The sequence below is a fragment of the Rhinolophus sinicus genome, linkage group LG02 (genome assembly GCF_036562045.2).
Source record: "Rhinolophus sinicus isolate RSC01 linkage group LG02, ASM3656204v1, whole genome shotgun sequence".
Classification (NCBI taxonomy): Eukaryota; Metazoa; Chordata; class Mammalia; order Chiroptera; family Rhinolophidae; genus Rhinolophus; species Rhinolophus sinicus.
Window position 1 is genome coordinate 139,457,884 of NC_133752.1, and position 23,795 is coordinate 139,481,678.

A 23,795-nucleotide genomic window follows, 5' to 3' on the forward strand; every position below is an offset into this window, starting at 1 on the left:
GGTGATAAAAATATTCTAAAATTTGTGGTGATGGTTGCACAACTCTGTAAATGTACTAAAAATAATTGAATTGTACATTTAAAAAATGGGTGAATTTTATAGTATGTCAATTATATCTCAATAATGCTGTTTTTTAAAAACAGCTGAGTGTATACTTCATTTGGGAAAAAGGCAGGAAATAGAGGAAGATACAGAGGACATAAACCCTAGAAAGAAGTACGGGTTGTGCTGGGTTACAACAATGACAAAAACCTTCCAATATGGTGAGATGACAGCCAAGTCAAGGTCCTTGGAAAAGGAATTCATTTACCATCACATCATACAGTGTGGTGGTGTAAGTTTTAAAATCCAGGTATTATTGGCCTGTCTCACAAGGTTATTGTCAGAATCAAATGAAAACATAACTGCTAAATGTTTTGCAAACTAAACGTGAAACAAATGTATTATAATAAAAATCAAGCACCTTACCCTGCCTACTCTGAAGAGAAAAAAGTATCAATGGTGGGGTGGATACCAGTTATTTAGTGAGGTCTATGTGAAGATCAATCTTCAAATTTCAATCTATTACTTACATCAACCATCGGATCCCCTTTCGCATTAATTCCTGATAAAGGAGCAAGGTACTGGCAATTCTACAGGCATAACATACAACTCCTGTTATTGCCTAATGAAGAAATAAAAATGTCAGTACTTGGTGCTAACTGTGGTACAGGGTAGAGAAAACTTTTACACAAACATTTTCACGCTTATGTATTTTTATCAGGTTAATTAAAAACACGATTAACTACCAATTTCTAAAAGCTAAGGACAGCTATAACTGCAATAAACATTTCATCCTTAACATAATAATACTAAACATGCACTGCCTCAATGGAGAACATTTTCTTATGAGTTTAAGAAAGAATATAAAGTCAAGAAGAAAGAACACAAAATAATTTGCAATGGATAACAATTTAAGTGAATAATTTCCTAAATCATGTAGGCATATATAAACACACAATACATGTTATTGCTTCCACTATTGATAGAATAATTTTAATTCAGATGATTATATAGTAATTTAATTAACTACTAACCTTAGCCATGCTAGCATCTCCATCTAAATCATAACGTGGATGCACTTTAGGGAGGGAAACTAAAACATTGAAGTAAAATTATTAAAATCAGAAATAAAGATTTGAATAAATTATTATACCCTGCATATAGTAACCTCTAACTTAAACATTAATCTCTAAATTACCTCCAAATTGAACATTAGTAGCAAAACTCTTTAATGCTCTTTTCCTGGTTAAAAAAACAAACTGGAAACAATAATGCTCAATCTGTAACAAATTACTAACAAATTACCTGTAATATTTCTAAGGAGTTTCATTTTTTTCTTAAATATATTCCAACACAACAAGCTCAATGCTTTTCTTTAAATCTAAATCAAATCCCAAAGAACCAAACAGAAAATTTGAAATCTGGGTAGTTTATTTTTTTCACCAGTAGGATTAATAATTTAAAAGATTCCAAAATGCAGATCTAATTCGTCTGAAGACTCTAAAGCTTGACAAAGTGTCCTGGTCACATTGAACATAATAAATATTTGCTGAAATGTATGATACAAAAAGTTATTTTGAGTGTTAGTGAAATACTAAAAGCAGGGAGCTACAGTGCAACATACATGACAAACTACCATTTTATGAAACAAAATACTTAATGTTAAATGATGTTGCCTACAAGATTTTTAGATTTTCCTACATAGTCTTGTTCAATTAACTTACAAAATTTTCATGTTTATTAAAAGTCTACATTAATGTCATCATCAATCAATTTTATGAAGATGACAATCATTTTTACAGATTTTTTTTTTTTTTTTTTTTTTTTAATGGATAGTAAGAACAACAGGAAAAACCCCAACTTACTTTTTTCATATATCAATCCTATAGTACTCAGAGGTTCTCGGCTTACTACAAAGATAGGGTTTTCCTCAGTAGTTTTAGGGAAATGCTGTGCCAATCTTCCAGGTTCTAGAACTAAGCGTCGTCCTTCATATATAAGTTCTTGATTTGAAGAAATAATTTTGGTTTGTTTATACACCAGTTCATGAAATACAGTAGCACTGTGTGAGAAAAATCCGAAACGACAACATAAATGGGAGAAAAAGAGAGATGAAGTCTGTTTTAATGACGGAGTACAACATCCATTGCTAAGTGGTATTTCAGATCATGACCAGTCCATAGATATTACAGTCTATAAACTAAACATTCCACATAAACTGTCTATACAGCAATCAATTCTAAAATATTTTTATGCTTGGATACCTATATGGATATGTACAATATACAGGTTTCTTAACACTTAATAATGGGGAGCCAACATAGCAGAGAGCTTAAGAGTAGTGACTCTGAAATCAGACTATCTGGGTTCAAATTCCAGTTCTTACACTTAATTGCTGAATTACCTTAAGTTCCTTAAGTTACGTAACTCCTCTGTGCCAAGCTTCCCCGTCTATAAAATGGGAATAATAGCACCTATCTCACAGATTTGTTGTGAGGACTAAATGACTTAAATATATAAAGAATTGAGACTAGTACTTGTAACATGACTATGTAATGTTTGTTAAATCAATTAATAAAACCAGGTTATTTTCAAAATGATGTTTTAGGGAAAAAGGTAGATTCTCCCTAAACAGATCCTATGAAATCAAAGAAATGTTTCAGCAGCAATGTTGTGATTTGTCTCTGCCACAAGCCTCTGCCGAGACTGGCTCAAATTTGGGTGGGCTTTTTATGTTCAAATAGACTCTTAAAATGAAATAGTGGCGAACACCTAACTACGATACGTATTTATTAAGGCTATTAAGTACCACAATAAAGACAAATATTATATTTTAATCTAGTGTTATATTAATATTATTTTATTCATTATATTTAGATTAATGTTTATATTATGTTAGGTATTAGATATTAATATCGAAACTATTATTTTATCTACTGTTATTCCTTAATAAATTACTAATAAAAGTCTCTTTTGAGTTTTATATGAGGCATCAAAACTGCTATTTCAATCCTGTCAAAACAAAAACTAAGGCATATGGAATGGATGTAATGTTTTTTCCTTCATTTTTAAAAACATTTTTGAGGTCATTATGGATTTATATGCAGTTGTAAGAAATAATACAGAGAGATGCTGTATACCCAGTTTCCTGTAATAGCAACATCTTGCATGAATACAGTACAATATTACATCCAGGATACTGATACTGATCCACTTATCTTATTCACATTTCCCCAGTGTTACAAGTAAGTGTGTATGTATTTACTTATATGCAGCTTTATCATATGGGTAGATTTTTTATAACATGGGTGTAACATGTTTTTGTTTAGGTAAAACAAATAATTATTTCTCCAGCATTCAATAAGGGCTTTATGCCACATATGCAAACAATAACTACACAAACTATGTTTAAGATTTACCCTTTAATATTTTTTAAATGACAGGACAGTACACTTAAAACCAGGTCCATTTATTATTCTGGTTATGTGAATAAGTAATTTGAGGAAGAGCAGAGAAATGAAAATAGTCTTATAAAACCTACAGTTTAAGACCTAGCTAATTTACCTGTAAATTTTAAAAAATGAGAAAATGAATCCTTTTATTCCAAAGTGAAAAGGAATTTACTAAGCACTCAAACGAACTTTCTAAGGGGGAAGTGGGTACCTCTGGTGAAGCTGAGGCATTTTTCTATTTCCTCTCCTAATTTATGAAAGTAATTATCATATAACACAACATTATCATATAGAATAAAATATAAAGAGGTACTTACGTATTATAGCTATGAATATAAATCTTATGAGCTGTCATTTGTTGTAGCGAAAAAACATGAATTATCATGCGGTGAAGTATATCACTAGTTTCTGCAAAAAACTGGTCAAAACCCCAACACTTTTCCTGATCTGCTTCAAGGATGTTTGCAAGAACAGGGGTAAGTAGAACTTGAAGTCCCCTAAAATAGTATTGAAAAAGAGTTGAAGAGTGAATGTAATATATTCTGTCTAGGTACAAAATCATAATACCAATAAATCAAAGGAACTATTACTATTATTCATTTAAAAACCTGCCAACTTGTCAGAAAGCCAGGTAACCTTAATTTAATATTACTTGTCAGTAGGTCAGGGGTTATGGTATTTTTTTTTATGTTAACTTTTACTGATTATTTTGATTCTCTCCTTTCCAAGTTTCTCACTTTCCCAAACACTTTATAACATTGTACTCATATATACATAGCGAATCCAGGTGAGATCAACTGATTAGAACCAGGTGTCCTGAGGGTAAGATAATAGTTTAATTTCAGGGTCTTTAATGTCCTTTTAATATGGCATTGCAATATTTAATTTATATGCCTTTTGTAGTGTACTGTGAATGAAAAGAGGACTATGCAATAAACCTGACAAAGTTCAGGGTGGCCACTGGGTAGGCCCAATAAGCTCAGTGACCATAAGTAACCACACAGAATGGTCTTATCACAAACTCCTAACTGGGCAGGTCATGGCGGGTAGTTCCATCCCAGGCCTGTAGCTTCCTTAGCAAAGGTCAATCTTTACTTTATCTGAGGTGAGCTCTGTCCACTGATCTTATGTATCTAGAATAACAGGCCTTTGAAATGTCAGAGTAATTTTTTTTCGTACTCCTTAAAGGCACAACCACCAGCCCCAGAGCACAAGACCACCAGAGCAAGAGACCACAGTACCCCTCATTGTTATCGTATTCCCTGCATACCTTCTCTATGTGCTGTAAATATTCATTATTAAATATCCTGTACCCAAGAATGTAAAGGAAGTATGTGTTTCTCCATTCTGCCTTTTATCCAACCTAGAGATTTCCCTGCTATGCTTTCTCCTGCCAACTTAATGTACCACCAGTGGATTACATGTGCCTTCCTTTCATCTTCTCCTTTGATTCTAACGTATAAAATAAGCTGGAGAGCTGCCATTCTCCGGAGTATCTGAGATCTTGCTTCCCAGGATATACTGTCATTTCGTCTCAAATAAACTCATACAAATTCTCTACAGGTTTGGATGTTTCTTACATCAACACAGAAGTAAAATGACTGCAATCATTTTGCAACCAATTAGTGATGATTCAACTAGGAATAATTTTTGACTAATAAGCGTCAATATTTAAAAAATGAATGGAAGGACTTTTATTCTTTCCCATGCTTTCGCCGAATTATAAAATATGCTCAAAGAATCTCTCAAATTATGGAATTTCAAACAGTCTTAAAAATATATTCTTGACTATGGGACAATTCCTTATCTGTGAACAGTTTCTAAAATAGATAGTGGATATTTTAAATTTTTGCCTAACAGGTATCTATTCTCCCTCCTTTTGCAAGAGAACCCGCACCGCTCCATTCTAACCCTACTCCCTGTGCACAGATGGGCACAGGAGCCAGGTTTGCTTAATGATTAGTCGGAGGTGGCCAGGTGGTAGCATACAGGTCAGTCAAATGAGAATCAACCCAGAAATCTTCGCTAAAACTCTCAGGAAAGAAAGTCGTTTTCCCACTGGGTTTTCAAAGCTGTGAGAATGTGAATGTGGGAATGCCAGCAGCCTCCCTGTGGCTGCCAGGACAGAGCCTGAGGGAGAGGAAAGAGAAATCAGAGGAAAGCGCATCAGAAAGATCTGAAGAAACTAAGTCTTGATACAATTTGAGTTTGAGTATTTAGCTGAGCATTAAGTCACATACATAAGTAAACTTCTAATTACAAAGCTAGTCTGTTTCCTTTTTCAATAAAAGCAGTTGAGTTAGGTTTTTTTCACTTGCTATCCAGTCTTGACTAATACATATAAGAAGAGGACGGTTATCTTTTTTTGCAGTTGTTACATTTATGGTTGCTGTTTACATTGCTGAGTAGTAGTACTTAATGTCCTTACTATTAAAAACAAACAAACACACAAACAAAATCATGTAATATACTAGGTTGGTGCAAACGTAACTGCTGTTTTTGCACTGTTGAAATTTGCTGTTTGATATTGGAATACATTCTTAAATAAATGGTTATGTTCTACACCATTTTAACGTGCATTTCTCACTTTATGTTTTTTTGCTAATGATTTATTACTTGCTGTTTATTTTATATTTATTTTAGACTATGGAAATGATGTTAGACAAAAAGCAAATTCAAGTGGATTTTCTTATTTGAATTCAAAATGGGTCGTAAAGCCACAGAGACAATTCGTAACATCAACAATGTATTTGGCCCAGGAACTGCTAACGAACGTACAGTGCCGTGGTGGTTCAAGAAGATTTGCAAAGGAGACGAGAGCCTTGAAGACAGGAGCATAGTGGCCGGCCATTGGACATTGACAACGACCAACTGAGAGCAATCATCGAAGCTGATCCTCTTACAACTATATGAGAAGTTGCTGAGGAACTCAACGTCGACCGTTCTACGGTCGTTCGGCATTTGAAGCAAATTGGAAAGGTGAAAAAGCTTGATAAGTGGTATCTCATGAGTTTAACTGCAAATAAAAAAAAAAATCATCGTTTTGAAGTGTTGTCTTCTCTTATTCTACGCAACAACGAACAATTTCTTGATCGGATTGTGACGTGCAACGAAAAGTGGATTTCATTTAACAACCAGCAACGACCAGCTCAGTGGCTGGACTGAGAAGCTCCAAAGCACTTCCCAAAGCCAAACTTGCACTAAAAAAAGGTCATGGTCATTGCTTGGTGGTCTGCTGCCAGTCTGATCCACTACAGCAGGGGTGTCCAAACTGCGGCCCGCGGGCCAACTGCGGCCTGCAATCCATTTTTAATTGGCCCGCAGCAAATTCCAAAAATATATTTAGTTTACTTAAATCAACCAGGTGAGGCAATACGTACGTCACCTCGAGTGAGTGGCCCGGCTGTTTGTGTATTTTACCGCATATGGCGCTTGGTAAAAAACTTTGAAAAAAGTTTGGACACCCCTGCACTACAGCTTTCTGAATCCCGGTGAAACCATTACATCTGAGAATTGTACTCATCAAATCGATGAGATGCACTGAAAGCTGCAGCCGGCCTTGGTCAACAGAAAGGGCCCAATTCTTCTCCACGACAACGTCCAACCGCAGGTTGCACAACCAATGCTTCAAAAGTTGAACGAACTGGGCTACGAAGTTTTGCCTCATCCGCCACATTCACCTGACCTCTCACCCACCGACTGACACCTCAACTTTTTGCAGGGAAAACGCTTCCACAATCAGCAGGCTGATGAAAGTGCTTTCCAAGAGTTCCTCAAATCCTGAAGCACAGATTTTTATGCTACAGGAATAAACAAACTTACTTCTCATTGGCAAAATGTGTTGAGTGTTCCTATTTTGATTAATAAAGATGTGTTTGAGCCTAGTCATAATGATCTAAAATTCACGGTCTGAAACCGCAATTACTTTTGCACCAACTGAATACTTTCTGGTACCTAAGCAATTTTTTATCAAAGAATTTATAACCTGGTGTGCTAAAGACTGATTAGATAAATAAGGCCTGTTACCCTCCTGAAATATGCAATCTGTAGTTCAGATTGTCAGATTATTAATTCTGAGTTTCAGCAATATAACTACTAAAGTATTCATTTCCTGACCTTTAATGTTTTTTTGATATCTAATATTATTTTATATTAGTTTCAAGTGTACGGCGTAATGGTTAGACATTTATGAAGTGATTCCCCAGCTTGGTCTAGTACCCACCTGGCACTACACACATAGCTATTACAGTAGTATTGACTATATTCCCTATGCTGTACTTGACATCCCTGTGACTATTTTATAACTACCGATTTGTACTTTTTAATTCCTTCACTTTTCTCACCCAGCCCCCCAAACCCTTCTCCCATCTGATAACCATCAGTTTGTTCTCTGTATATATGAGTCTGTTTCTGTTTTTTTTTGTCGTCTGTTTTTGTTCTTTAGATTCCACATATAAGTGAAATCATATGGTATTTGTCTTTCTCTTATTTCACTTAGCATAATTCCCTCTTGGTCCACCCATGTCACAAATGGTAAGATTTCAATTTTTTTAATGGCTGAGTAACATATACATGTACTATATCTTCTTTATCCAATTGTCTACTGATGGGTGCTTAGGTTTCTTCCATATCTTGGCTACTGTAACTAATGCTGCAGTGAACAGAGGGTTGCATATACCTTTTTGAGTTAGTGTTTTGGATTTCTTTGGATAAATACCCAGAAGTGGAATTGCTGCTAATCCCTTTAAATTTTATCTATTTTGCCTGAGATTGCCAAAATGAGTATTTTCTAAATCAAAATTTAACACAAATCACTACTGTAATATTAAATTTCTGTTCTCCAACAAAATGAATTTATCTTGATAATTCTAGCTGCATGACACAATTTTATTTTGGAGATTTTTATGAACAAAAATGAAACTGTCAAAACATGGTTTTCAAAAATGATTTTAGCAGTGAAACTTTTGATATAAATGAGTTTTCACAGAAATGCATAAAATGAGGTAATATTTTATTAGCTTGCTCCCTCTATCTCTTTCTCTCTCTCTCTTTCTCTCTCTCTTTATATGCTGGAAGTCATACAAAAAGCACCCATAAATTATAATCAGTGTTAAGCCAGTAAATCATTATCTGTATGTGTGTGTTCACTTGTGGAATATATAATTATCACACTTAGGAAAAATGGAAGTTAATTCATTAATCACAAATTCTAAATACTGATGAATGTCTTGGCTTTATTACTAAAGTAAAATCTAAAATAATTTACTCTCTACATTTAATTTCTTTTACCTTAAATCTTTCTTTGTGGTAACAGGATTCATATCTGACAAAATTTTTTTGAGCTCTGGCTACTAAATTAAATAAGACCCATATGAACATTTGAAATGCTGGAAAAAGTATGAGAAAACTATTATTTCTCACCTTTTGAGTAATATGAATAGTATTTTTAAATAATGATATATTAAACTTCTTGAGTGGTTGTTTTTTAGAACTCTAAGTTACTCCTATCTGTACCATTATTTCTGGTCTGTCAAAATGGACGTCAGTACAAAAGCTGCTAAGGCCCTACGCTGGATTCCCACACTAGACAGAATTCTGAGACCAGTGATTAGCAATCTCCAAGTGTATGCCCTATGCCTTAATAGAGATCTGGCAAAATTATTTAAGTATTATAATCAATCTTTACATTGCCACAAAGACAAAAATCACAAATTAAAGCATATGTTTTAATAACATCTAATAAAGCAAACAAATAAAAAACTACACTTAAGTATTTGTAATTTTAGTCAATAAAGATTCTAAACACCAAAGTGCGAAAGAGGATAACTTGGCATCCTATACTGACCGAGAAAGACTACAAGAAACAGGCATTTCTCCACTCCAGTCAATTGGTCCATTTTCTGCTTTCTGTACTCCGGATATTGCACCAGAAGGCTTTCCAGTAATTATTTTATACCTTGGGAGGAATAAAAGCAGAATAAAATAAGCAGTTAATTATGGCACAGTCTATCAATAGGCTTTGCAAAAGTATTTCCTCAGTTGCACCTACAATTATCTACTAGACGAAACTTTGTGACTGATGTTCACAGGATCCATAAAACAATCAAAATAGTTTGAATCTGACTGACTGATGTGGAATAGTGGTTGTACGATTATTAATAGTGGTTGTACGATTATTCTGAGTGCCATATAACAGCATCTTGATGTTCACAACAAAAATATTAATTTTTCCATCTGAAAAAATTGAGCAAACACAAAAAAAGTTATGTTACAGGATGTCTCTAGACCATGAAAACATCATCTAAATCTCGTGTACCCTTGTTATCCAAAGGCACAGTCAAGTGGACTATGAAATTACTGTAGAATGAACAACAGCATTTTTTAAAAAAAGATAAAACTATACATAGCACAGTATCTGAAAGATTCTTCGCATATTGCAAAACTACATACACATACAGGAATAGGTGTGTGTACCAAAACTGAAAGTCAAATTTAATTTGCTTCTTGATGAAGGTGATAAAAATAAAGATGAACTGAAGAAAGAGCTAGGTGGGAAAGCAAAAGAATACTATGAGGATGTAGCAAGTCAACGAAAGCAACCTTTTAGATTTCAACACTTTCCTAAACAAAACCTGAAAGTAGGAGAGAAATAAGAACTTCGTACCTTCAAGAATACTTTTACCCAGATGAAAATGTAAAACATAATATGGCAGAATCTTACATAAGTTTATAGACATTATTTCTGGCATAATTTTCTTTTCGTTCAATGTCTACATAAATGTACTGAGCAAATCAAAATATTCTTTTAAAAAGTAGAACAAACCAGTACAACTAATTTGGACTGCTTGCTGCTTCTTCAGCAAAGGCAGTCAGGATTTCTGCCTTAAGGGATATTTCAGGAAAGAAGGAAATTAATGTGAAAAAAAATTACACTCACATGAGAAGAATCTGACTATGGAGGAATAAGTAGAGATATGTGAGATTAATGCAAGAAAAGAGAAGTGAATAAAATGAATGGCAGAATTTTTAAGGGAATGTTTACAAATTCTTGAAAAAGCTTAACCAATTTTGATAAGATTCATATAATAAACATATTCGTAACATGTAATTGACATGCAAAGGAATCAACACTGCTATAATGTGAGATAAATGCATCATTCCTTAGTAAAGTAAAACAGTCATTATACTACTTCAAGCAACTCTGAATATTCATTAGTATCAGTGTTCATAAAAAGTTTAAGTTTCTGTGCAAATAAAGAAATAAATTCTTCTAACAGTGTATCTGCCCACATGGTGGTCAGACAAAATCATCGGGTATTCCTAGATGTTTATGAGTCATGTTTCCTTTATTAGGGAACTTTTATTTGATCCATTTTTAGAGCAGCAAGATATGCTAATATTGCTTTAAACCACATTTATGACAATAAAAGCATCATAAACTGTTAGGCACAATTCATCTAATGAGAAAACAAAATGATTCTCAGCCTTCATTAATTAAGAGATTTTATAAAAAGGGCATTGCTGTAAAGCAGGCTCAAGATGATGCTACACCAAAATCGTTCGTACAGAAATAGCTGTCTTCTTCCCATGAATATGTGCGCTGTCCTTACTGGAAAACATTTAGATACCCAGGTTTTAGCAAAAGTCATAGAATCCGCTGAATTTGTTTTACTTCCTCAAACCAACAAAAGGAATAATATACTTCCTCTCTCAATTTTCTGAGATGAGATTCAAGATTACGTTTTTATGGTTGTGATTATTAAGTTATGTTTGCTTATAAAAGGCCAAGTCAAATATATAAAGGTCTGAGAGAAATGCTGTGATCGAAAAGAATGGTTGGACACATTAGGCTGTCAGTGATATAGTGTCACAAATCATTCACTAAACTAAACAGCATTCATAACCTCATAGTTTTATGTGTTTATGGGTTGGCTGTTTCTCATGGAGCAAAGTAATTCACTAATTTCTTTCAAAGCAAAAAGATGTGTATTTATCCAATGTATGGATAAATTTTATACTAGATTTTACATCTAGAACTCCATCTCTTTTCCTCCATTACTGCTTTGCAAAAGTGATTTTATACACAGCGATTCTTTCCTAATAATTATGGCAGTACATAAATGTATAATGTACTAGCAAAATGCATTCAGTCTTTGTAGTGAAATTGCAACACTAGGAAAAAATTTAGTATTACGTTAAATGTTATTTTGAAATGGTAAAAGAAATCAGATTAGTTCAGGGTAAGAATTCTATTTCTTTTAGATACAGTAATGGTTCTAGTAATCCACAGATGTACTATTTTTTTTTCAGTTACATGAAGGAAAAACCTCAATAAGTAAGAGAAATAAACAGTGTACTGAAATAAAATCCAGAAAGCAATATATTTTTAATGATGTACCAAAGACTGAATGACATTTATACTTTGTATATAAGATATTTAAACACAATATGAGAAACTACACCTATACTTTTATAAGGCTGCATTCTTATTAAAAACCAAATAGCTTGAAATATCAGAAATGATGACTAAATCGATTTTCATTAGCATATGCCTCTGACATTTGATGAAACAAAGTAAGATAAATACATTTTAAAAACTGTTTTGGATTTTAGATAGAGAAACCACTTACATCACTTCCTTATTCCTACGTGGCCCTTCAAATGGTCTAAATGGCAGTGATCCAGTAGCTGCGTGGTAAAATGTTACCCCAATGCTCCAAAGATCAACTGTTGCTCCATATTTCTTCTGATGATCTTTTCTTAGCACTGCTCTCTCATACATATCAGGATGCTTAAAAAAAGATGAAAAAACTACTAACTTGTGTTCTATAGTAATATATTATACAAAAATTGGTATTCAATAATGCCTAGAAATTCTATCATATTTTCCTAATAATTTCCCAATCTTAAAAGACTATTTCCAGGCCGGCCCGGTGGCTCAGGCGGTTGGAGCTCCGTGCTCCTAACTCCGAAGGCTGCCAGTTCGATTCCCACATGGGCCAGTGGGCTCTCAACCACAAGGCTGCCAGTTCAATTCCTCAAGTCCCGCAAGGGATGGTGGGGAGCACCCCCTGCAACTAAGATTGAACATGGCACCTTGAGTTGAGCTGCCTCCCAGATGGCTCAGTTGGTTGGAGTGCGTCCTCTCAACCACAGGGTTGCCGGTTCGACTCCCCCAAGGGATGGTGGGCTGCGCCCCCTGCAACTAGCAAAGGCAACTGGACCTGGAGCTGAGCTGCGCCCTGCCCTCCACAACTAAGACTGAAAGGACAACAACTTGACTTGGAAAAAAGGCCTGGAAGTACACACCGTTCCCCAATAAAGTCTGTTCCCCTTCCCCAATAAAATCTTTAAAAAAAAAGAGACTATTTCCTATCTTCCCCTCTCTCCTCAAAACTCCAATACCACCACATTTGACCCTGTTTTAATGACCTGACTTCATACTTCAAAGAGGAAATGGAAGCAACCAAAGGATCAACTATCCCTTATGCCTTTTATCAAATACCAACCTACCAGAATTTGTATCCAGACTCCAGTACTACTTTCCAGTTACAATGAAACTGCTCTTATCAAAGGCTAACTTTTCCATCTGTGTTGTGGAGCCCATCATATGGTCTCACCAATCCTGGAAATCAATTCCTACAACTGTCCCTTTTATTTTATGCATCAACATCCCCCTCTCTATGGATCATTCCTTACACATACACTTTAGTATCTCCATTTAAAAAAAAAAATACCCTAGGGGGTGGTCATTTAGCTCAGTTGGTTAGAGTACTGTGCTAATAACACCAAGGTTACCGGTTCAATTCCCACATGGGCCACTGTGAGCAGTGCCCTCCTTAAAAAAAAAATTGAAATTAAAAAAGATACCCTAAATTGACCACATAACCCCTTCTAGCTATGACCCAATTCTCTGCTTCATTATAGCAAAATCTTACAAGATAGCTGTCCACACTTAGAATTGCCTTATCTCCCACTCAGCCCTATTGCGTTAAATATTATCTGTATCCTTTCACTCCAGATTCATATATCCTACTGTCTTCTTGAATGTCTAAAAGGTAGCTCAAATCTAACATCCAAACGGACCCTTAGTCTTCCCACTCAAATGTGCTTCCTTCTAACCTTTATCCTCTTAAGTGAAGAGTACCACCATCTATCTATCCAGTTGCTCACATCCAAAACCTATCAGGCAGCCTTGATTCCTTTCCCTCATCCCTTACGTGCAATCCATCAGAGCAAGTCATCTGGGCTCTGAGATGAAAACTAAATTTTCTAGAATTAATTCAGAGGCCTAGCCTGGCGGGGTTCATTGGGGATCTAGCAACCAGGACGAGCAGCTGGTCTAATGTTAAACATATGTCCTTACGCACAGCAGACACTACACTACAGTGGCAGAGAACAAAGGGGCTCACAGGACATCCTTAACAGCGTACAGATCCAGACACTATGATGGGCATTATCTTCTGCAGAGAGCCACCAGGGGTCACACATGCTTGGCCTCCTGACATTGCCTTTATGCAAGTTATACACCAGAACTTGAAGATTCCTAGAAGGCAAAGCTACAAGAGTGTACTCTGGACAAAGGAGATTAGTCATTAACCAAGGATCCCAAACCAAAACAGTGCCTTATGACACTTGGCTGTGGCCCAAGGCACTGGGGACCAATGCACGGAACACTGCTGGGAGGTGATGCGGTCTATGAATCTGACTCCCAAAGAGACAATCTCTGGACTTTTTTGGAGGTGGGGGTGGGGGTGGGATGAGACTCTTGGGAAATACATTTTAATGAGAAACCATAAGAGGTGATAAGCACAAGGCGTTTGAAGTGAGCGTCCAAACATGCACACCAGATATATGTGGTCCGAGTGGTTTTACTGGTTCTATGGCAGAGCATATAAAGTATTAGGCTGGTACAAAAGTAATTGCGGTTTTTACAGTTTTTAATCTTTTAAACCGCAACTACTTTTGCACCAACCTAATAACTATTGTCCAAAGAAGCCCTAGCCAGACCTCAGACCTAGTATCTGGTACTTAGCATATAAATGGTACTGTGAATAGGCCAAGAGTACCTGGACATGCCGGATACCTTCTGGAATATGAGGCCACTAACCTGGGAAGAAGATACAGCGGTTCTAGGAGACAAGGGGGGGACCTCCTCAAAAGGTGCAATAACATAGTACTTAATTGGTACAGCTGGAAGGTATTCCCTAGGCAGGGATTGACTGCTAGTGGCTTGACACATGCTGGTCTGACATGTGTGCCCATTGCTTTCTCCTGAATGTGCTACCTGTGCTTGTCCAGGGCTTGGTTTTGCTGGGCCTGGGCCTCTGCACCTGGAATAGGAGCATAAGAATAGAGCTACTGCAAAGTTCCTAAGTTATATAATTAAGACATCCATCATAGTGAAAATGGTGGGGGAGGGAATACTGGCGTTTTCTTTGGACTTTAACACACAAAGGGGAGAAGATTTAACATCTGGCCTGGGAATTCCAAAACGAGAAGTTTTCATTCAAATATGGAAATATTTCTAGATTGCTGAGCTTCAGGCTATAATGTATCTCATTTTCTAACTTCTGGTGCACTGTATATGAAAACAGGGCTGGGCATAATCTGAAATAGGAAAAAGATTAGAGTAAAATTTCAGTCTAGAGTACAGAATAGACTTGGAGTTCATTTATTTAATGGTTCGTTCTTTCCATTTTAAGTCTGTTGGAGGCAAAAGCTAAACTGTGATCCTAAACTGTGATCCTAGGAGGATACTTGCAAGATTAATAATTGGTAATGGGGGATCAGCCTCATGAAGGCTGGTACAGGACCGCTGTTTTGGTCATCGGATGGGCTACTGGTATTTAGTAGGCAGAGACCAGAGATGAGAAACATCCTGCCAAATATGGGACAGTTGGGAAAACCAAGCTTCTCGCGTCCTGCATGGCTTTTGAAGATCCTGCCAGATACCCGTGCAGATGAGAAGTCTGTTCATAATGATCTAACTCCATTTAAACATAAAGTATTTTTGTAGCTACAAGAATGCAGCTATATGTAAATCCACTTTATTTAGTGAGAAACTACCAAGAATTATTCATTGCTTTGGAAAATCATGTCAGCGACACCACCACCACTTGTGATGTGTGACTCACTAACACAACGTGCAAATTATCACTGCACTTGCATTGGAAGTGACGTTACGCATAGATGTGAGATTCTGATAATTTGTTTGCCATTGAAGTGCTTCCTAAACTTTTACATCATAAATACCTATGATTTTATTATATTTTCCTTTATATTATTATTAAGATATTATGTTATTCTTTTAATTAGGTATACAGGTTGATTATACTGTCTAAGAATTTCCTTTCAAGATATTGAAGAAAAAGGAAACATCGCAAAACATTTACTATAAAAAGGGGTGATTGGAGTGGCCGGTTAGCTCAGTTGCTTAGTGTGGTGCTAATAACACCAACGTTGCCGGTTCCATTCCCACATGGGCCACTGTGAGCTGCGCTCTCCTTAAAAAAAAAAGGTGGGTGGTGATTATATACAGTTGAAACTACTAGCCTGTATGATCTGGCTGTCCTCTGCTTACTTCTCCAACTCTTACCACCTGCCCCTTCACTCACTAAATTCCAGCCAAGCTGCCATCTGTCTCTCAAACGTCCAAGGTCACTCTTGTTACTAGGCCTTTGCAGTTGCTGTTCCCTCTACTTGTAATGCTCTTTCCCCAAATCTTTGCATGGCTTGCTTCTTTTCATCATTTAAGTGCACCTTATTGTCTTCCCAATACTTCAATTACCTGAATTCATCTTATTTACTTGTTTACTTAACTGTCTATTTTCCCCATGAGAATGTGGGTTCCATAAGAGCAGGAATCGTGTACATCTGGTTCACTATTAAAGTCCCGGTGGCTAGAACAGTGCCTGGTATACAGTATGCACTCCATAAATATTTGTTGGATAAATAAATGTAATCCACTTTAGGTACTCTTATTAAAAATTATTGAAATAATTTACATCTAATAAAATGCATTCATTTAAAAAAATTATTGAACCATACCTACAGATTAATTTAAGGTTATATATTGATAGAACAATTTAAGACACCATACTTCATGCCAGACTTAGAATAATCTGAATAAAGCTATAAGGTCAGTTAGACTTTATTCATGTTGTAAGATTACAACTGCAGAATCAAATTGGAAAAACCATCACAGAATCTAGGACTTTTAAGATAAAACCCAGAGCCATGAACAATTAGTGATAGCTATATACTATGAACTTCCTAATTACATGTTAAATATACTTAAAGTATATTTTCTTAAGTTTCAAATGTTTCTAACTTCACACAAACACACCTACAACCACAGAGCTTTTCTAGCTTTCTAACTTTTCAAGTTAGATCTTTTCAAAGGCATATTATTTTTTGTATGTTTCTAACAATGGTCTGTCTTTCAATAACTGACCTCCCTGAACAGAATCTCCTGCCTAAGAATTCTAATAAATTTTGCTCTACAGGGAAAATACTATTATAACAAGCTTATAATATATTAGCTACTCTGATCCAAAAAAGGGAGTCTTTACCACCTAGATGCTCTGGAGTGAACAGATAGCTTTTTCTTTTAACATAGATCCATAGTTTTAGTAAAACTAAAGACTTTAAGAATGTTATAAAACTTATAAGACTTTTAACAGAAAAACAACAGAACCCTTAGACACAAGTATCTAATTCCCTTATTACACACCATATTCATTAAAATAGAAAATTTAACCTGTCATAAAAATTATATAACACATTTTATAGTTACTTGGTTGATCAATTATCCATATTTACAATATATCCAGCTTCTTTAAATAACATTATTACTGATACGTGACTTACCAAATACTCCTCTGTGCCATACAGTGAAACAAACTGCTCATCATCTTCTAATTCTCTAGCTGCCCCAAAATCTGTGAGTTTGTATACAGACTGTCCGTCCTCCCCTATAACACGCATGATATTTCCTGGCTTGATATCACGGTGCACTATGCCGTTCTCTCGGAGATGATTCATTCCACCCACTTCAATAATAAATATAAAACAAAGGAAGTTATAATATAGGTGTCTATGTGTATATCGGTGCGCGTTAAATTCATTGATATAATTATTTCATATTCAATCAATACATAAATTGGACTAAAGTCATTTTAAGTAAAGAATAGGTAGTATTTATATTTTATATCTCAGGTTTGAGTCATAAGGAGTTTTTGAATGATAAGGATCAATTTGGTCTAAGGAAGAGTCCAATCTCTCTCTTTTTTTTTTTTCTATCGAACCTTTAAAATTTTATTGGTCTGAGAATCAAAGTTAGTATGTAAATATCCAAATGACTAGAGAATAGTTTAGGTGGAAAAATCAGGGAACATAATTAACCAGAGTACCTATATTTAGTGCTTAAATCAGTCCTTAAATATCATTCTGAAAAATCACTTCACTGACTCTCAAGATCAGTTTCATGAATCTTTTCCATGCTTGTAGGAATTAAAAATATACTCAAAAGGAAGAATACTTAGCAATTTAAATAGTCACAAGTCCTGCCATATTTAAAATAAATGGAATTGGCTTTCATTCAGATAATAAATAAACCTAATTACCAATCCAATCAAAACGTAAACTTTGTTAAGTTAGCAGCTAATTTACATATTGAACAATATTTAAACATCAGTACCAATGAATATTGTGTACACATTATATTTTTTTAATCCTAATTCAACTATTTGAAAAAGTAAGGTGAAAAAGAATGACACAGAGAGAAAGAGTAAAAGAGAACACAGAAGACTAAGGACTGAACAAAAACAAACCGTTGCCTTGTCTTTGATGATCTATGCATTAAATCCCCATGTACTCAGTATACTAGAATATTTATCCCTATCCCACCCCTACCACAGACCAAGACCATCTATAAAGTATGTTTTCATCTCATAAGTAATCACATACTGAGCTACAAATGGCAGAGACCCTAAAACACTAGACTGGTATTAATATATTTTCCTTTGTTTGTGTTTCAATACTTTTGGCACATAGGGGATTACCTATGCTGAGACCATTTAGCCTTCTAGCAAAAATTCTGCTTCAATGCATCAACAGTGGCATGCCAGAGATGCCTAAATTCACAGTAAGGCTTAGGGCTATTTGTTGCCAAAATCTGTGAACATGCAAGTTGATTGTTCTCTTTCATGCTCCTGTCTGCATTATTTCATTGGATAATGAGATAGGCTGCCCTTTCTGTCCATCACTAGAGCAGCTGGAGACAGCATTTGCTACCTGGCAAAACTTTCGAAGAAGGATCTTTCTTAGCAGCAGATAAACCCAGGGATCCAAGATCTGGTTCAGTGAAGCCAAGTAGACAGCTATTAAGAACAAGTTGCATTCTTTCTGCTTTTCTGGGTGCGTCTTACAGTGCTCAACTGATGTCTGATTGAAGATCATTTTCAACATCATTATCAAGATTTTTAAAAATAGTAATGCTGTTTTGCGGGGGATGGCGGCTCAGTTGGTTAGAGCCCTGAGCTCTGGGCAACAGGGCTGCTGATTCGATTTGCACATGGGCCAGTGATCTACTCTGTCCTTAATTAGAATGAAGACAACAAGCTGCAGCTGGGCTGCCTCTGAGATCTTGGGCAGGCCGGTGGCTCAGTGGGTTGGGGCGCGTGCTCTCAACCACAAGGCCGCTGGTTGGACTCCCACACAGGACGCTAGGCTGTGCCCTCCACAACTAAGACTGAAAGGACAACAACGTGACTTGGGGCTGACGGGTCCAGCAATGGTGACCAGCAGACCGACAGCACACACACGATCCCCAAAAGTTGGATGGCGGTCTCAGTCATGATCTGGCCCCACTGGGCGCTGGACTGCGATGCCATGACTTTGGCCCAGCAGCAGGATACCAGGGCCTTAATGGTGGCCAGGTTGCAGGCGAACACGATGGTCAGAGCTGAGAGTCCCAGGAAGGCAAAGGTGGAGGCGAAGAAAAGGTTGCCCCAGTTGCGCGAAGAGCTCCTCCCATTGCCTCCTCCCCCGGTGCTAATGAAGCACCACGTCCCAGGCCACTGGATGCTGTACTGGCCCACGCCCAGCACCGGCAACAGGGCGAAAGCGAGCACCGCCAGCCACACGCCGAACATCACTGAGCGGGTGGCACGCGTCTTCCTGTGGCTCGCGTACCAGTGAGGCGCTCGGATGGCCAGCGCCCGCTCGACGGCCATGGCGCTGGCGATGAAGAGCGAGGAGAGCCCAAAGACAGTCATGGTCAGACCACAGAAAGTGCACAGCCTTCCCGCCGGGTCGAGGGGCTCCCAGTGCTGCTTGGACAGGTACACGACGATGACCACAGGGCTGGTGAGCAGCTGCCCCATCAGGTCCGTGAGTGCCAGCCGACGCACAGCAGAAACGATATCTTGCGCTTGCTCTCCCGGTGCCGGTAGCTCCGCGACACCAGCAGTATGGCCAGCGCGTTACCCACAAAGCCGGTGTTCAGCATGGTGATCGGGAAAGCTATGGACAATAGCGGGCTCCGGGGGACGCGTGAGGTTGCCCAGCGCCTGGGAGGAGCGCTCTGGCGCCCACATGCCCGCGTAGGAGTGGCTGAGGTGGGTGCAGAAAGGAGCGCGCCCGTAGCCCCGGGTCTCCATGTTAGCTTGGAGGTGGAGAGGACGGCGCCGGGCGAACAGCAGCGGGAGCTGGTAGACAGGGGTCAGGAGGCGGTGGAGGTCGGTAGCGGCCTGAGTGGGGGCTCAGGCTGCGTTCCATGATGCGGGTGCAACCGCCGCCTCACTTTGCTACATGGGTCCCGGCGGCGCCTGGGCTTTCGGCCCCGCAGGCAGCCGCTCCGTGGGCTCGGGGAAGCCTCCAGCTCCCAGGCCCAATCTCTTAAATACTATCAGGAAAATGGAGCAAAATGGTCTCAAGCATGTGACTTCCTGAAATACTTTTGGTTATATGCACGTACATATAGGCAATCTGCCTAAATTTAAGAAAAATATCAACCTTTCACCAGTTTTATATTTCTTTACCTTGGGAAAAAAATGCCACAAAAAAGTAAACTGGACTTAATACATAAAATAGTAAAAATAATAGAAAGAGGCAGTATCAGACTTGTTTCCATAACATACTTTTCATATGCTTTTCTGAAAAGGTCATTTTCCTTTCCTTTTTTTTTTTAAAGGTTGAAGGTGGTTGAAATTAAGCTGTTTTGGCTAAATAACAAGTAGTGTCACTGAGCAAGTTTGAAATATTCGTTTGACAATTGATAGATGAATGTCCAAATATAACATGAAAAAAAGTTTAGGGGTATCAACATTTAATTATGAAAACTCAGGGGCACCAGTATACTAAGGAAGGCATCAAGTATCCCTAACTTCTATTTGATTAAACAGGCTGTAACATAGATTGTTTCTCTCTCATTTCATCCTCACCTTAAATGGTCTCCACACTGCTTCTAGTATCAAGTTCAAGAACTCCCAGTAACCTTATGCCTTCTTCATCACTGGGTTTTCCCTAGTCCTCAAATATTGACCATTTTTTCCCAAGAAGATATTATTCCCTTTGGTTGATACATACATATTTTAATAACAGTTTTATTAAGATAAAATTCACATATCATAAAATTCATCCTTTTAAAGTATATAATTCAGTAGTTTTTAATATAGTCACAGGCACAGAGTGTACAACCATCACCACTTACCTCAGAACATTTTCATTTTGCCAAAAAGAAATCCCAAAACCATTGTAGTCACTCCTCAATTCTGCCTTCCACTCAAACCTCTGGCACCTACTAATCTGCTTTCTGTCTCTATGGATTTGCCTATTCTGGACATTTCATATAAATGAAATCATATATAAATAGGGTGGCATTCTGTGTCTGGCTTCCTTCACTTAGCCTAATTTTTCAAGGTGCACCTATATTACAGTATGTATCCAGTATGTATCACTAACTCATTTCGTTTTATGAACAAATAATATCCCATATGGATATACCACGTTTTGTTTATTCATCAGTTGATGGACACAGGCTGTTTTCATTTTTTGGCTATTATGAATACTGGTGTACAAATTTTTGTGTGGAATGTTTTTAATTATATTAGGTAAATACCTAGCAATGGAATTTGCTAAGTCATATGGTAATTCTGTGTTTAACCTTTTGAGGAACTGCCAGACTGTTTTCCCAAGTGGCTGCACCATTTTACATTTCTACCAGCAGTGTATGAGGGTCCCAATTTCTCCACAACCTCACCAACACTTGCTTTTGTTTCATCTTTTTTATTTTAGCCATCTTAGTGTGTATGAGGTGGTATCTCTTTGCGGTTTTTGGTTTTCATTGGCCTAATGACTAATGATCTTGGGCATCTTTCTACGTGCTTGTTGTATATCTACTTCGGAAACATGTCTATCAAATCCTTTGCCCATTTTTAAATTGGATTATTTGTCTTTTTATTGATGAGTTGTCAAGATAAAAATTCCTTATCAGATATATAATTGCAAATATTTTCTCTCATTCTGTGGGCTATCTTTTCATTTACTTGATTTCCTTTGAAACACAAATGTTTTCAATGTTGATAAAGTCCAATTTGTCTTTTTTTTTCCTTTTTGTACTGTGCTTTTGGAGTCATATCTAAGAAAGCTTTGCATAAAGGTCTTTGGTTATAAATGTGAAAAATTTGTTTTTAAAATATGTCATTAAATTATATACACATATACATAAAATTATATAAACAAACGTACCCACATCCCGCAAAACAATCAAAAATTCAGACTCTGGTAGTCCATAGGCATTAGATGGTTCTTCTAAAACAGTGTATAAACTCCCACATGGACAAAATTCCATAATAAGTACTTTATGTCTTGTGGTTGTCTGAAAAAAAACCAAAATCAGTGATTGGGACTCAATATAAAAAATAAGTTTTTATCTGCCATTACTTACCTGATTTCATTTAAATATGGGATTTGTTAAATATTTGTTGAGCACACACATATAAGAATTAACACCTTCTAAATTCCTATTAAAATTTAATTTATTTTTGAAGACATTCAAGCCACAGTGAAAGCGGGCTAAATCTGAACTAGAAAATCACTGCTGCAATGTTGTGACAGTTCTTTAAAAAATTTTTTTAATTACTAATACATATAGTACATTTAGGACATCAGGTCTTCTAACAAATCTCTTAAAATATTTGAAGTTTTTCTCATAAAGAGTCTTTTTACTTCAATGAATGGGGTTGTAGCCTTAAAAACAAACAGGCGGCAGAATACCTGAGTGGTCCTTCTCGCAGCAAAGTTATAGTCTGCTCATTTCCATCTGAGCTACTGATTTTAACGTACCTTTGATTATAAGATACATCATCAATAACAGCTTTATAGGGATAAAGAAATATTAACAAATTACATACACTTTAAGACACATGCCATTTCAGAAACTTGAAAATGTGAATGTGTCTTAAAATCCAGTATTGATCTCCAACTTCTTATCCTTTTTTCCTTTTATAATTTTTTTCAACATATCCCCAAAACACTTTTATAAAACATTTTGAATTTCTCTCTAGAGTTATAAAGGAAGAAATAATTTTAAAAGAAAAAAACTTTTTTAAAATAATGAAATAATATATGTTGATAGTTGCAATTTGGGAAATACCCATAATTCCATCACCCAGAGAGAATTATGTTAATATTTTGGTATATTTTATTTCAGTTTTTTTATATGTATCAAATCACATTACAGATACCTAACACTGCATACATCAAAGATCATACTACATACATATTTGAAATCCTGATTTTCTCACATAACATTATACATAAGCATGTTCGCAGGTGATAAAAATGTCATTAACTACTGTGTACTGAAGAATTAATTGTACCCAAATAGAAGTTTGGCCTTTGCCCTTGGCTACTGTGAGGTGATTGCTAGGCCTCTGGGATGTCCTTCTGCTAGAAGTGTCTTTGTTTCTCTCAGAGATGTGGCCACATGACGGTCTAACAATGTTACTTATGATGCGGATTTTAGGACACGCAGATCTGTTGTAACTTCTGGAGTAAATGGAGACTAAACCTGTGGGAAAGGTGGACAGACTAAAGGTCGGCCATGCTGGCAGTATGTGATTGAGCCCCAATAAAAACTTTCAACACCAAAGGCTCAGGTAAGCTTCCAAGGTTGGCAATATTCTGTGCGTACTGTCAATGCTGGGAGGGGAATGTGTCCCTGTGGACTGAGAAGACTCATATTTAGAACCCTCTCATTCAGCTCTATGGGTCTCTTCCTTTAGCTTCTTCTAT

At 36.7% G+C, this 23,795-nt stretch overlaps 2 protein-coding genes across 3 annotated transcripts in view; both read right to left on the bottom strand.

Annotated features, from left to right (window-relative positions):
- The window catches only part of TBK1 (TANK binding kinase 1), a 46,127-nt gene that overhangs the window by 14,312 nt on the left and 8,020 nt on the right, over positions 1-23,795 (bottom strand). For both annotated transcript variants that reach the window (XM_019732432.2, XM_019732431.2), the window contains exons 4-11: positions 22,248-22,377; positions 17,367-17,548; positions 12,125-12,285; positions 9,340-9,450; positions 3,812-3,991; positions 1,908-2,104; positions 1,077-1,135; positions 573-664 (exon numbers count right to left, since the gene is read on the bottom strand). In XM_019732432.2, the coding sequence (XP_019587991.1) occupies positions 573-664; positions 1,077-1,135; positions 1,908-2,104; positions 3,812-3,991; positions 9,340-9,450; positions 12,125-12,285; positions 17,367-17,548; positions 22,248-22,377 (1,112 nt within the window). The remainder of the gene's footprint in view (positions 1-572; positions 665-1,076; positions 1,136-1,907; positions 2,105-3,811; positions 3,992-9,339; positions 9,451-12,124; positions 12,286-17,366; positions 17,549-22,247; positions 22,378-23,795) is intronic.
- On the bottom strand, positions 18,412-22,233 carry LOC109447774 (prostaglandin E2 receptor EP3 subtype). The gene is given in 4 exon segments (XM_019732438.2): positions 18,412-18,974; positions 19,289-19,896; positions 19,899-20,032; positions 20,034-22,233. Coding segments are annotated over 4 exon segments (1,140 nt in total). The 5' UTR covers positions 20,159-22,233; the 3' UTR covers positions 18,412-18,701.